We start from the raw sequence: 16,597 nt of genomic DNA, 5'->3' as shown, positions 1-16,597 counted from the left end.
GAGCTAGGTAATCTCACTAGTGATCATTCGCTTGTGCAAGTGAATGTGTATGATTTGATAGATATTATCTCATATGTTTATGATGTATGTTCTTATAATTAAACGAATTGAAAGATGTAATTATGCTTGTGTTTCCTTTACAAGTTAAATATCTCGTTTTAGATTAATGTTTTTGCACGTCTAGGTGAAATAGCCCTTCATCTTTGTAGGATATTAATGGTTGAAGTCTCTCTGTATGTCATCACCGGGTAGGAACAGAAAAAGGATAGTGAAATGCACCTTCGCATGGCCCATTAATCCCATCAATTGTCAGTTGATCGACACAAGCCACTGATTCCACTGTAGGTTTAACGCTTAGAAACCCCAAAGCCTCAGGGGGAAGCACATAAAATTTTTAATATGATTCGGATCTGGTTAGGTTGTGACATCAAGCTCAATATAATTTATATATTATGAACCAGGATTTATCTGTGCATGTATCAAATTGATGATTAAAAACAAATAACAATTCTGAATTTTGATAGCCCGTTGTGGGTGTTCATTTTCTCATGTTTACTAATAAGCAACAATTTGTACAAATAGCTGACGATGTCAGCCAAGTAGTGCCAATTGTAGAGCTATTTGGATTTTTCTCCGTTCAAGTATTTGGATCGGGGGCAGTTTGGACAGCTTATGAATTAGCGCACTAAGAGAGTAATAAATTCTATGCACACGTCAAAATTTAGCAATCTAACCTGGCTCTTTCCCTGTGTCTAGAAAATAGCATAAATAACCCTAACAATAGCATAAATGGGAACCCTATATGTGAAACATGAGTTAATCTCAATTGCCAACACAATGTGAAGCAAATTACAGATGCATTTTTCCTCCCCTGAATGAGCTATTTTGGTGTCTGGATTTAAATTTACATGCCCAAATTTTTTTCCAAATTATTCAATAATATTATTATAGGAGTCTTTGGTATAATCGATAGTAATTTTTTGTTATTTTTTTTTGCAACATTTCATCTTTCCATTTTTATTTTTTTTGGCATGGCAAAATCCAGAAAACATTTTTATGGAGGCATTTGTCAGATCTCTGTAAATTTACTTATCTATTAGCGTTGTGTAGTATATATATTAGAGCGTATGCTTCCAAAAAAATGAAAAAAAACTGTAGATAAAACTATTAATTCAAACTGTGTTCAGATCTCAATTTTTCCAACTGAAACAGATATGTACACTTATTCACCACATTGATGAATGTAAAGACATTATGACAGTGCCTCCCTCAAACTATAGAAAATGGAAATACAGAATTTGCATGGCTACACACAACTTTTACACCATCAATGCTCAAGCCTTACCTGCATCACAATATGAATTCTGGGATACAGGATATTACTTAAACAAAGCGTTTTTATTATGAAAATTTCCCAATGACTTTTCTGACGGTATCAAACTCTGTGCAGCACATATATAAAGATGTGGAAGGTTTCTTGTAAGTGACAGTTATCTATGTGGGGAATAAAACTGAAAATGCTTCCTGGAATAACCCAGCAGTCTTCCTTTATAACAAGGAAAAATGTGCCTTTAGTGTTGCAGTGGTATCCATTCCTTGAAGAATTGCACTTCTGTTATGCACTTTTTCTCATCAACTAAATGTCTATTTCTTCTTCTTCATTGACCTTATCATTCTCCTCACCTTGCTCGTCTTCCGGGTCCTTATCATCGTTATTATCTTCAAGATCATCTAGATCTTTCATTTCATCTGAATTATCAATTCCCGCCTCAGTCTCTTCTTCTAAATTGTCCTTATCATCGTCCTCTTCATTTCTGATCCTTCTATCATGTAATTCAGTTGATTTTTCAAACTGTGCATCATGCAACTCACTGCCATTGGTTGTAGTTCCCACCCTGTCTCCCAACGCAGATTTCTCAACACTCTCCATTGCCCTCCCTTCAAAAAAATCCTCCTCTCTGTTTCCTTGTCTTACCCTATCAGATCTATCTTCTGTAGCTGCATATGTATAATTATCTTCAGCACTCATATTGCCAATGGTATTTACAAACTGAGGCTTCTCATCATCATCAGGCTTGTGAGGTTCTATCTTCTCTAGTGTGTTGTTCATTGATTTTCCAGCTTCCAGCTTCTCTACTGTATTGTTCTCAGATTTTCCAGCTACCCCTTCAAACTCTGCAAGTCGAGATTTCATATCATTAATCTCATGCTCCTTTTTATCTAAGAGCTCAGTTAGAGTTTGTACTTCATTTTTCTGCTCAAAAGCCATCCTCTCCTGCTCCTTCAGCTGAGCTATCTGATCCTCTTTATTCTGAAGAGATGATAGCAATCTGTTTTTCCCTTCTTCAATGGAATTTTTCATCATCTCCATTTCAGTCAGCTGTCTGCTCAAGCTCGCCTTTTCACTTCTCAATATATCAGTGTGCATGTGTAGATCTTTAAGCTTTTCACGCATTTGATCTGATGCTTCTCTCTCTCTCTGGATGTAAACACAAAGCAGGTTCCACAAAGGAAACTTTAAGTCATGCAATGTCTTACAAAAGATGTCCAATATGACTAATGATACCCAAAAACTGCTACAAGATCTTATGAATATTAAAACATATATAAATTAACAATGACTAAAAAGCTATGGACCACCAATACAATGCCATAGAACCAATAATTAAAAAGCTAAAGCAGCAAAATAGCATAGTTACCACCATAACTACATATATCAATGGACTAACTTCCGATAAATATATCCCTTTGTTAGAAATTCATATTTACTTGCTCTCCATCTTTCAAATATATACTTTTTACCTTAATCACCACGTTCACTGAATTTTCGGCTTCAGGGTCAAAATTTGGTGAACATATAAAAAACATATCAAGTTCGTAAAAAATCATCTTAAATTCATAGGATGATGGGCAGAGGTTTTTCCTGTTGGTGGATGACCAGTTCCCAATTGCCGCCGAGAGGTATGAGGGCCCGCTGAAGCACTGCGGCGGACACGATGCCTTGCCGCAGGTAGGGTTTGTAGACGGACGCATCAGGAAAAGTTGCAGCCAAATATAAATGTTAATATTATAAAGATTTTATAAAGCTGCTGGATTTAAATATAAAATTTGCTGCAGGATATAGATGTTAATTAATATATTAATATTTACTATAAAAGTTGCCGGATTTTATATTTAATATATTAAAAATTAAGGGAGAATTGGAAAGAAACAGGCAGGAAAGGCATATTAGAAGCATGGTTACATAACAGACTTATCCCTAGGAAAAGCACTGAGGCCGTATACATCAGACTTACAAGACACACACAAAAATGCAAAGGAAAAGGCCGAAATTAAATATCTGTATATTGCTGAACTTTGATATATTTTTTGTAATGGTTTAGGGTTATCAAATAATGAGATACAATGATGAACTCTGATATGCTTTAATGATGACAATACGATCATCAGGTTATTAGCTTTAAGAGCCCATCCTTTCTTATTTTGAAGTTATAGAGGTTATAGATAGGAACTGATAGGAATGGATGGAAGGAAGAATTCCTTTGTTTTCAGATGTTTATGAAAACCTTTTATGATAATATATTTCTGGCTTTGCCGTTTATAGACCAAAGAAAAAAAAAATTTAGAATATAAATTTTAATTATTAAATATTAAATTTGACAAATTTAATATTGTTTATTCTCATATTTTTTAGATATATCATTTATAATTTTTTAAAAATCAAATATATATAAAACGAATTTAATGACAAAAAAAAAAATTTGAATTTTTTTCTCATGCCGAATTTCATCCGAATTTTAATGTTCTCGAGTTTCAACTCAAACTCGAACGCAATGACTTAGCTTTATACAAACAGAACAATATTTATTGAACGCAATGACTTAGCTTTATACAAACAGAACAATATTTATTTAAGCAACTTATTAGAAGCAGCTTTCATTTCTTAATGGAAAAATTGGAAAGCATCGTGTCTCATACTCTCTGAAGAAGCACATACATCTTAAGCCACCAAAACTATTTCTGCCTTCTTACTTGAAATTTAAAAACTTAAAGAATATTGACAACATGAGACATAGGTCCACATGTTTAACTGGCATCTTATTAATAAAGCCAAGGCCCTTAAATTTATTGATGTGCCTGTTATAATTATACTACTGTCGTTGCTTTACTATTGTTCATGCAAACTTATGATTATGTATTGATTTAGCTCTATGCCTATGCTATTTTTTGTTGCTATCAATGTTGTAGGTTAAAATATAGTCACAATGGCATCCAGCTCTGCATCTGGTTTGGACTTAGCAAGTGCAAATCAGCCTATTGGAAGGAAACCTCCTTGTAGTCATGAGCCCAATTGGAAATATGACATAATGGGACCAATACAAAGTAGTGTTAATTTGTACCTGGTGCACAAAGAAGCTTAAGCTTAGTAGAGGCATCAATCGCCTCAAATACCATCTTGCAGGCATTCCTTGCCATGATGCCAAGGGATGTCCAAAAGCCCCAAAAGAGGTGAAACGAGAGATGACAGCCCTTCTTGCAGCACTAGGTGAAAAGAAATTGGAGAGGACAAAGACATAAGCAGCCATACAAAAAGCCATCTGGTGCAGGGGCACTTCGCAAATTTTGGTAACTTTGTTTCTAAGATGTTGGATCATGTTTTTAGTTTTTGTAATAAGGCCAAGAGGCCATTGAGTGTGTGCTCAAATGATTGTAAGAGCCCTAAGAGTCTTTGTTTGGCCAATGTTGGCATGTGAGCTCTTAAGGGTGCCAGGTAGAACACTTAATAGGATAAGTTGTTTTTGGGTTAATGTAGGTTGGTTGATGTTGTTTTGAGATTGTTAAGGTCATAGGAGTCATTTCAAAATGACCAAGTTTGGGTTTGAGCAAAGTCACTCACCTATGCAACAAATTGCAAAAGTTGCTCATAGCAACTTTGCAACATTTTCATACACCAACGACCAGTTGGTTGACACATTCGGTTATGAGCGTTTGTAACTACTCCAAGGCCAATTGCAAAAGTTGCTCATAGCAACTTTGCAACATTTTCATACACCAACGGCCAGTTGGTTGACACATTCGGTTATGAGCGTTTGTAACTACTCCAAGGCCAATATAAGGCTTGAAAAGACCAAAGATAATCGGGTTGTTGTTGGAAGTTGTTGAAGATTTGAAGCAAATAAACAATTTTGGTTTCCCACTTGTGTGTGTTCTTCCGAGTTTTTGCTGTTCTTTGCAAGTTGTATGACCTGTATGGATTGACACATCCAAAACAAGGTCATTGATTGTTAGACTGGTGTCTTGTCTTTCATTTGTTTTTTATTTGGAGTCTTGAAGTGTTGTAGTTTGTGAGTAATCTTCATTTTGTTGCAGGTGGGTTCAAGAGCCCTAAAAACCAGGGTTTTGAGAGCAAAATGGCTCCAACCTAACGTTCCATGGTGGATTTCCTCTATGAAACCTTGTGGAATGTTAGGTTGCAATGTATTCTATGTTTTCTTTTTGGTTTTGAGACAGGGGAAGCCAAATCAAACATTTGCCACCATACCCTAAGCTTGGCACGTTGAGTTGGCAAGCATTAGGAATCATGGATAACAAGCCCTAATTGGGTGAATCCGGTGGGTGGAGGTGAAGTATGATTGGATTGGAATACCATGTGAGGGTACAGACATTCAATCAACATTAGTTCACAAAGGCAATCAGACCAGTGAAGGAGTTTAGATCGATCCCTATTTTTAAGGCCTAGAAAGGGGCAATCAGGCCTAATTAAACCGATAAGTGTTAGATATGTTAAAGACAAAACCCACCTCCGGTTTTGAGATATTGTATGTAAACCCCAAAAGGGTGTCTGGAATGTAAAAGAGTTTGTAGGGTTGTTAAGGAAGTTTAACCGGTAAATGCAGAATACCTCGCTGACAGGGCTACTGGAATTAGGTCTCCAATTAGGCCTAAAAGTGCAGTTTGTTTGTAAAACACCAAACCGGTAAGTGCCAAAGCTCGAGTAAGGAATAGGGTTGGGAATCCTTCCAAAATCATCCATCCTAATGTGTGTAGTGTGGGGAATGAAGATCTTGTGTTAGAGGGGTTGAACTCTCCAGTTGAGTGTGAAAGGGAGTGGGAAAACTAGGTCTTCAAAGCAAGAAAATGGAACTCACAAAACAACAAGAGCTTATCCTAGCCTAAGGACCTTGGGAAGGTCAGAGAGGGTAAGTCTTGCAGACCCTTGGAGGGTGTGAGGTGTAGAATCATTGGATGGTTCTGGGGTAGATTGGAGGAGATACTTAGACAAGGTAGCACAAACCGGTGAAGAGTCAATCCAATCTACATCACCATCGCTCCTAACTTGTCAATAGAATCTGAGGTGAGTATGCAACACATTGTGGGCTCTAGTCATGGTCCACATGTATGTGTCCCATCTTCCTCGTCCACTTCAAGCAAAGTCCAACTTTTTGTGCCTAGAAATGAACTAGGATAACAACCTTCATTGGATGCTACTGGATGGAATAGGGAGGTGCACAAGGGAGCAGAGAAGGCTTATACAATTTTTTGGTATTATAACAACCTTCCCTTCAATGTGGCAAGGACTCCAAATTGGGAGAGTTTAGAGACAGCATCAACACTTGCAAGGAAAGTGTTCAAGGCCCCTCCAAGAGATTAAAGTGGCAAGCTGCTCAAAGATGTTATCGTAGATGCCAAAGAAACTCTGGAAGTTGAAAAGAAGCAATTGCAAAAGTATGGATGCTCAATTCTTTCAGATGGTTGGATAGATGGAAGGAACCATAGTCTCATCAATTTTATAGTGGCTTCAAATGGTGAGATGGTTTTTCTAAAGTCAATTAATCCATCCAACATAAAAATGAATGCAGAAAATTTGAGCTTATGTTGGAGGAGGTTGTTGTAGAGGTGGGCATAGAAAATGTTATCCAAGTTATTACTGACAATGCAACGGCATATGTGGCAGCTGGAAAATTGCTTCAAGAGGTATCGAATACTTTTTTGGACCCATTGTGCAGCTCATTGCCTTGACCTTCTTTGGAGGAAATAGGTGAAATTGTAGAAGCAAGAAATATAACAAAATATATATATAATCATCCACGGGTTCTTCAATTGATGAGAGATCACACCAAGAAGAAAGAGCTCGTGTGATCGGGAGCTACAAGGTTTGCAACTAATTTTCTACCGTTGCAAAGTATTACTAGATTATTGACTCCCTTGAATCAGGTGTTTGTGTGTCAACCATGGGTAGACTCAGCTTACTCAAAAAAGGCTGATGGAGAAAGGATTGCAAAAATAATTTTTGATGGTGATTTTGTAACCAGAGCATTAAAGATTCTCAAGGTAGCCTCAATTAATTTTCAAATTGAATCCTTTAGTTTCAAACTTTAAAAGTATTTTGTTTCATCGTAAGTTGTAATTTAAATTTGCTTCTACTTTGTACTTTGCAGATGACTAAGCCGTTGGTGAGGGTCTTGCACTTGGTGGATGGCGAATAATATGCACTAGGATATATTTATGAGGCAATGGATAGGGCCAAAGAGGGCATCCAACACTATTAGATGGGGGATGCAAATAGATTTGCCCCTATCTAGAAGATCATTGATCAAAGGTGGAACAATCAACTTCACCAACCCATTCATATAGTGGGGTACTATCTCAACCCCAAGTTGTTCTTCTCTAATAGCTTCACAGATGCCAATGGGGAGGTTATGGAGGGCCCATCCACATGCATTGACAGGACAACAACTACATTGTAATGAGAGACCTCATCATTTTAAAGTTGCAGAATTATATGGCAGCTAGGGGGAGGTTGTTTTCTTCCAAATTAGCTATATGAGGAAAGAGAGAACCAAACACCAAGTAATAGAAAGTGAAATCTTATATCTTGCAAGTTATGCATTACAATTGTTAATAGAAAATTGTTTATTTACAAAAATGTAATGTCCCCTACTAGATATAGGCCTTTTTGACAATTACCTAATTTCAATACACTTGTGACTTAATTAATTTTCTTGATTAGGAGACAATTTTCATTCTTAACTTGCTAACAGTATATCTGAAACAAATATTTATCATAGTACTCAATGCAATTATCCTTGAATCTAATATCCTACTTGTTGATGTGTTTTTTATGCACATAACAATACAGAATAAATTACCAAAGTAATTTACCCTCTCTTGAACAAAATCACCTCAGATGCTAAGAATGAGATCAACTAATGTGATTCCAAGGTTTCTACATGTCAGGTCTTAACGAGTGGGTAAGTTCAGTGGTTGATGTGATTTGTTGTGTTTCACTTTGGGGACTTACGCAAATGTTTGGATTATCATGAATGATGCGGAATAGGTGTGCTGACAACTTAAGATTTATCAATAAGCCTCTGGATTTACTTCTTACTAAAAAAGGGGGAAAAAGGATAGGGTTTAGGAAATCTATTCTAATCCTAGGAATGTAGGAAATGATGAATGGATCTAGTGGAATCAAACCAGGCAAGGTCTCACAATCAGGTATTGACACAAGCTTACTGCAATCATCTAAGGTATACTTAATGATTTTCAGACTATCACCATCAAACGAAGACACCATCCAAGTTGATGCTTGTCAACGGACGCATAATAGTTGAAGTTATGCTTACTCAAACTCCAGTTGACCACACAAGGCACACTTACCAGCGGAAAGAGGCTAGTGGTATGGACTAAGGATTCCACACAAATGAATTCAACAAATCTTCCACTCAATCTAACACACATGAAAATAAATTCTAATCGAACTTGGAGGAATTGAGAACCATGAATGCAAATACAACACTTGAAGAGCAAAATCACCAACAATTGAACAATGATTAGGATTCAAATAGCTGTAGCATATACCAACAATTCTACAAAAACTCTCTCTTACAAATGAGAGACAAAGGGGCATATATAGAGTCTTACAAAATGGATGGCCTAGATTGATCTAAGATCAACGGCCGAGATCATGCCAACAAAACCCTAGAATTGCCCTAATTAGGGTTACATCAAAAATGGCGCCACCAACATATGGCCCAATGAAAAGATACCTAGTCATCATATAGAGAATCTTCTAGAAGATTCCTCCCTGCATCTCTCTCTCTCCTAGCATACTCCAAGAATCTAGCCAATACTTAATCTAACTCCTCCATGGAAATGCTAGGCAAGGTATCCTATTGTAAATCAATCACATCCAATGAATCCAAGCAAGCATTCAAAGTGTTCTCCCATTCAGGCATGAGCTTCTACGAATTATGAACATGAATCAACAAAGAGACCAAGTCATCAATCTAACTCTTCTGCAAAGAGTCCAACTGGCAAAAATACATAAATTTCATCTTGTCTCTTAATTCAGCTAAGTGTAAACCACTAGCATCACTAACATCAACACCCAATAATTCCTCAATCGAGGCAAGGATTTTCATCTGAATGTCCTAAATTAATCCTTCCATCTCCATACAACTCGATTGGGCGTTCTCATAAGTTGATTTCTTCAAAGCTAATGCACAATACCAGCCATGGAAATTATATGTCTCCACTATGCACAATGTTATCGCTGACCAAAGTGGAATTAGGAACCTTCTTCAATGCCAGGAGGTGTGGAATAGTCTTCTCTTGGATAGGCCGGAATTCTTCCCAAGCTCCCTCTAAATACAAGTGATGTTGTCTTATCATATGCTTGAACAAACTAAGGAAGGAAATCATCTGCCTGCTTTCTTGTGCTTTCAATCCACTTTTCCACCTCTGAGTGTGTGCCTCTCGCTACCTCGCAGTGTGAATGTATTCCATGGTCAACTGCAATAGGGGAAATAAGGGTGGGATTATCACGCCTTGTCCCTGCAATATACTCTTTGAGTCTAATATTTTCTTCTTTGTACCTTTCATTCTCCACAATCGCTGTGTCTAACTTTGCATTGATTGCTTGGAGGTTGTCACCAATCTCCTGGAATTCCTGCCCTGCGGATGGATGACCAAGGGCAACTGAAGTGATCTGGAAATCCATGGGAGTAGCAGTGTCCGCTGTCACGCCAGCTCTAGGAACAGCGATCTACGCGATCTGCATTCCTATCTCATCTCTAGCTATGTGCGACAAAATCTCCACTCTCTTGGACTCCTTCTTCTTAGCACTCCTAGCTAGGTAGTCATCAATATCATCAATAGGTTGTACCTCTATCATCTGTTTACTTTTTTCCATACTCTTCTTCAACCATTCAAGAATAGCGGTCATCTCCATACCATCATCGAGATATATTTCTCAATCAAGGTCTTTCAATGCCGAAATAACTTCATCATTATCATTAGGATTATTCCTGGTCCAATCGTATACTTCATTTCCCAAGCTAACTTCCAAAAGGACAGTAGGGGATCCCGGCTGGTCATCATTCTCATCAGGAGGTGCAGATGTTGCTGTGGCATGAAATTCCTAAGTATTCTCTGGTAGTATCACTGTGTTGGAACACTGCTGAGTCTCCTTATTCTGTTCTGTTACTTCGATCACTTCGATAGATGAGACACTGGGAGGGGGTGAAGGAATGATAAGTGGAGTGATAGTCTTCTGTTTCTTCTTCACCTCCTCAATCTTCTTCCCTCTAGCCTTGACTTCTCCAGGCATGTTCTTCCTTCTCTTGGGAACTTGACTCTCTTCGTCTGCATGAATCCTGACATCATTGACAGTCCTCTGATCATCCTCGGAAGTAGACTCTTCCGGCTTCATCCTTCCATAAGTGAAGGGAACACCCATGTCAACTAATCTATTCATCTGCATATCTACCCATGTGCGGGAGAAATTCAAGACCTCTCTCATCAATACATTCAGGTCAATCTCTTCTGACTCTGACCAATTTGGCAATAGGATTGCCTTCTTCATTTCATTCTCATAATGTGGGTGTGTATGATCTCTATCATCTAATACCTGATCAGGGATGAGGAAAAGTCCATACTTCCTCATGAAATCTACTGACATTCTGGACCACATTCTTCTCCTTACTGCTTGTTCGTCCATTAAGTTAGCCCAATAATCTTCTATGTCAACCTTATGAGTGAACTTCTCTCCTCTGATCCTTTCGACCTTCTTGTCTGGATCGAATCTTTCTCTTTTCTTGTAGGTAGCAAATCTGTAGAATGCAATCTCCTCACCTGCAGTGTTGGCAGTTATGGCGGATTGGCAAACCTCTAACGTCTTCCCAACTGAAATAGGGAATGTCATTCTTGTCCTGTGCTTCTCTCTCTGGATAACATCGAACTCTAGAAGTTGTCTTACCACTTCTAACAATATCATTCTGTCAGTCGGATACCTAGGAAGTCTGTAGGGTTCGGATTGAAACCCATGAATCCTAAGGTATGTGAAAGTGGGAAACTGTATATACCACGATCCATATTTCTCTATTAACTCTGTTGCCTCTTTGGACAATCTTCTGTGGATTTCGCCCTGCAGCATCTGTGTGATGTACATAGTGAATGCATCATTCACTCTCTTGTAGTCTTCAATTCTGTGCATACTCAACTGGGGGTAGCATTCATAACTCTTGAATTGTCCTTGCCCATTCCCGACTTCACCTTTGCATATTAGTCCTCTGTATAAAACAAATCGTGCAAGCAGGTACACCAGGTAGGAAGTCATGGCGAATGACTTGGACCGCTCTACGTTTCTCAACTGGAAATCCAAATTGTCACTTATGATCTTGGACCAATTCACTAGTGTTCCTCTAAGACAATCCTGAATGAAGTAGAACATCTATCCATGAAATATTGCTCCCTGCGGCATTCCCATCACTCTATTGAGTAGGAATATCAAATCACTATATTCGTCCTTAAAATCTACGCACATAAGTGTCTTGGGACACTTGGAATGATGATTCCTAGATTCAATCATCCACTCTTTATGAATTAAACTCTTGCATACACCCATCTTCTTTGTGTATCTGTCTGCATAATCTTCCTTGGTTACATCCTTCATGTCTGTTCTACGTGGAATTCCGAACACCTCAGCAATGGCATCCTCAGCAAGGTAGGCGATGACAACACCCTTGGGACTCTTGATCATTCTTGTGAGCGGATCATAACATCGTGCACACTCCAGGATCAACTCACTGCACTGTATGGATTGTGGAAACCCAGCGGCATGGAAAATGCCACTCTTCGTAATATTCGCATATGCTGGAGAAGGAACCTGATCTCTGGATCCGAACATCCGATGCTACATCTGGTCGAAGTCCAGGAAATGCATGTTTGTATCAGTGATTTCCTTCCATCTGGATGAAATCTTAAACTCTGGATAAAATCCAATCTCCAACGTCTTTAGCAGCTCTTTCCTTTCCTTGTATCCTGATTTTGACATCGCACTTGTATGAAGCTTGAAGTTAGTCCTAGGATAAAAATAAATACTTGTAAAAAAATTCCTGACTTTTTAGAGATTTAGCTAGTTTAGAGCATGGAGTCGGGAAAATAATCCATACACTTGGTAAATTTTAGCAATTATGTTCAATGTGTGACAACACTAAGGCATGGAAGCCTTTCATAAAATTCATTTATACCTCCTTATGCTTAGAAAATATGCAAGCAAAGAATGCAAAGGAGTATACCGGATAAGTGGTGGCTAAGGAGAGGTGTGAAAGGTTGTGTTTTCACACAATGAATGTCTGAAGACACCTTCCGCAGTCAACAATGGAGGTCAAAATTCTATAGACAACCTGAAAAATCAAACTTTCAAAAACATGTTGTAATCTTCAAAATGTGCATAAAATCAATAAAAATCGGTTTTATTGATGAAAACAATCATTTTCTGGAATATAAGTATAGCTGGTAAAATTTAATTTTCTGAGGACAAGTCTGAAAATCTAACACTTCAGACTTACCAGCACCTTGCAAAGTGGTTTAAATCCCTGAAAATGATTAAAAATTGCTAAGGAAACAGCCCCAAGCAAATTCGCCAAAGTTGGTTAGGTGGCTGAAAATGAAAATTTCTAAGGACAACTGCCTAACAATGGAGTTTCAGACCTGTAACAGTGATAAAATGGTCTAAAAAGTGCACAGAAAACTCCATAAAATGTCTCCAAATACTAAATGTTTAAGTTGGAATTGGCTGGGCAATAAAAACTTAAATCTGAAAATTAATGGCAGCCATTAATGGAGGTCAAAATCTGAAGCAAACCTCAGATCTAAAGCAAATCAGCAGGCTGGAAGTGATGGCAGCCACCAAACATACATGAAAATCATCAAAACATGGCACCAAAACACCTCCCAAGCAAAATCAAATTTTCCCAAGTCTAGCGCCAAAAATGGAATTCTGAAAATTTGATGTCAATGGTAGCTCTGATCTGCAGCAATGGAGGATGGCAACAATCTGAAAAAATTGCCCAAGTTGGAGTTGAATACCCCAAACACAAAAATTTCCCTGCCTTAGCAAAAAAATTCGAAATTTTTAGAATTTTGAAAAATGTTGTTAATGGCAGCAATCTGCAACAATGAAGGTTTGAACAGCGGCAAAAATGGTGGAGGAAAAATCACCCAAGTTTCTAATCATGAATTTTGCCAACTTTCACCAAAAATTGCTAAATTTGGAAAAAAAAAACGCCAAACTTAGCAAAATCGAAAATCTGAAACTGGTCTTTAATGGCAGCCAAGGAGGAATAAATCAGCAAGCTGGAAAAAAAATGGAGGAAAATAAATCCTCAATCCCACGCTTCACAAAAATGTCTTGCTAAAAAAATTCGCCCAACTTGGAGAAAAAAAATCGCTTTCATGGAGACATCTGGCAAAAATAATAATAAAATAATGTTGAAGTTCCTCTCATATACTTGCTTTCACCTCCAACATTCACCACACAAGCAATGTGGGATAAAAAAACACTTGTATAAATACTTGCTTGGTGAAACCCTAACTTGCTTCTAAAAGGTTCAAACATTTAATAATTATTGCAAGTTATTAAATTTGCTTTTAAATTTTAAATAATCATTTAATAATTATTTAAAAGCAATCAAAATGGGGCTTATTTATTAAAATATTGCAATTTAAATCCAAAATAAAGCCTCCAGGGGAAAATCGATATAGGTTGGGATTAAAAAATCCCTTCAAAAATCACTTAAGTGTCAAAATTCACCCCATAGGGGAAATTCAACCCATGCTTGGATAAAAATCCATGCTCAATTTCATCAAAATGCACATAAAAACCATCCCAGGGGAAATTCGATGTGAGCTTGGACAAAAATCCAGACAAAAAATGCACTCATTTTGCAAAAATCACCCCCCAAGGGAAATTCGATGGGTGTCTGGACAGAAATCCACACTCAAAACTCACTTAACTTGGAAAAATACCTCCCTGGTGGAAAATCGATCTCAGTCTGGACAAAAATCCAGACTCAAAACTCTTCATAATGTTCCCAGTGGAAAATCAACCTCTGTCTGGATAAAAATCCGGACAGAAATCCTTACAAAAATGCTTAGGGGAAAATCGACCTCTATCTGGATAAAAATCCAGACAAAAATCCTCACTTAGTTGTCACAAAAATCCTGGTGGAAAATCGACCCAGGCATGGAATTATCCTTGCACTCCAATCCGCACTCCCAAGGGGAAATTCGATGGTAGTCTGGATAAATCCTGACACTTAGCCAAATTTTAGCATCTCCAGGGGAAATTTGACCCAGGTGTGGATAAACAGCGGGGGAAATTAGTGGCCAGTATGGATTCCAGGGGAAACCCATGTGTAGCATGGATTTTGAGTGGGGGAATGGGTTGGGTAGTCTGGAATGTGAGGGGAAAATCACCTCTAGCATGGATTTTGACCCCTTTAACCCTTGGAATATGGATTTCCCTTAGGATTTTATCATTTTAACCACTCAAAATCACTCAGTGGCTTTAAATTTAACTGGACTTATACTAATTTTCCAAAAATATGAGCGAAACGCTAGGAAAATATTGGAATAAAGTGCGAAACCAACTTAAATATTACCTTAGGAGCGAGAAAACAACTCCAAAAGGTCTGTGAATATCTTGGCACTTTAAAATCATTTGATGCGCGTGTTTAAAAACACGTTATTGTTCAATAGGTCTAACACTTAGCAAAACTTAGGATCATTAAAATATCATCTTTTGCAACTTGATCCTAACACTTCAAAAACCCTAGACGGCACTAGGCATGATCAAAACTCCGAGACTTGGGCACGGGAAACGCAAAATTGCCCACTAAGCAGCCAAAACCCTAACCTAACAACGCAGGAAGCTGGCGAAGAGGGGGTCCCCGTTAGCAATGGGGCGATGTGTGAAAAGGTCACAACACTACTGCAATCAAGAATTCACAAATTTATAAATCAGAAATAGGGCTTGAGACTTACCTTCTATTAGAGGAGTGGAGACTTATAAAGATAACGTACACCCAAAAGGAAAGGCAAACACCTACAAGCATATCCATTCTTAATCAATCATAATCTATTCTAAGGTAACAACAGAGAGAGTGGGTATACAAGACATGAAAGGGTTGCTTGGGTCTGTTGTCTACCAAGTCCAAGGAATGGTTGCTTCTAACCTCCTTGCTAGATTTGGCAGCCCATGTTGTTGTCCCTTCCAAGCCCATTACCTATACACTGAGACATGAAAGGGTTGGTTGGGTCCGTTGGTCTACCATGTCCAAGGAATGGTTGCTTCTAAACTCCTTGCTAGACTTGGTGGCCCATGTTGTTGTCCCTTCCAAGCCCATTGCCTATACACATCACCATCTTTGTGAGTTTGGTATTATTGTGACCTATTTCACACATCGCCCCATTGCAAATGGGGACCCCCTTTTTTTTTTGGTTTTTTGGGTTCTGTTTTGGCATCGCATTTGCTAATCAGCAGTCTTTTTACAATGAAGAGTTAGAGTTTTTGAGAATTCATCCCAAGCCAGATTGAGAAATTATGCTCAAAATTGAATTTGACCGCTGCAAAGTGTTCAGAAGGTCTGAAGGACGAAAATCGCAATTGCTTTGAGCCATTTTTGACAACCTGCTATTTTTAGAAATTTTTGCCTTTTTTTGCTTTTTCTGCTTTTATAAAACTGACATCTGGGTTTTGTTCTTTGAGCTATTTTATTACTACCCATTTTGTCGGAATTTGAAAATCTCGCCTCTAGATATAAAAACAAGGCTTCGAAAATTTTGCTTTTTTTTTTTCTGAGATTAGGGTTTTGTTCTTTAGGTCATTCTGATCCTACCCATGTCTTCAGATTCAAAAAAATTTGTTTCCCATTTTGTCGGAATTTGAAAATCTCGCCTCTAGATATAAAAACAGGGCTTCGAAAATTTTGCTTTTTTTTTTTCTGAGATTAGGGTTTTGTTCTTTAGGTCATTCTGATCCTACCCACGTCTTCAGATTCAAAAAAATTTGTTTCTAAGTGTAAAAAGCAAGGGTTTGAAAATTTTGTTTTTTTCTGAGATTAAGGTTTTGATCCTCGTGCCGAATTATTCCTACACATGTTCTCAGATTTAAAAAATGAGGTATCCATGTGCAAAAAGAAAAATGGAAATCCAAATTAGGGTTTTTGTCCAGATGAACCAACAAGGTATGAACATAGCATGAACACTGTTGACCAAGTCAAAAGAAGGCAAGTGGAACGGCACATCGAAA

General features: G+C 37.9%; 1 protein-coding gene across 2 annotated transcripts in view; it reads right to left on the bottom strand.

Moving 5' to 3' along the window:
- Window positions 1–1,142: 1,142 nt before the first annotated feature.
- LOC131048458 (uncharacterized) overlaps window positions 1,143–16,597 on the bottom strand; it is a 36,658-nt gene continuing 21,203 nt past the window's right edge. For both annotated transcript variants that reach the window (XM_059207959.1, XM_059207960.1), the window contains exon 3: window positions 1,143–2,479. In XM_059207959.1, the coding sequence (XP_059063942.1) occupies window positions 1,637–2,479 (843 nt within the window). In that variant the 3' untranslated portion in view covers window positions 1,143–1,636. The remainder of the gene's footprint in view (window positions 2,480–16,597) is intronic.

The sequence above is a fragment of the Cryptomeria japonica genome, chromosome 7 (assembly GCF_030272615.1).
Source record: "Cryptomeria japonica chromosome 7, Sugi_1.0, whole genome shotgun sequence".
Taxonomy (NCBI): Eukaryota; Viridiplantae; Streptophyta; class Pinopsida; order Cupressales; family Cupressaceae; genus Cryptomeria; species Cryptomeria japonica.
This window is presented reverse-complemented; position numbering and strand designations above follow the sequence as displayed.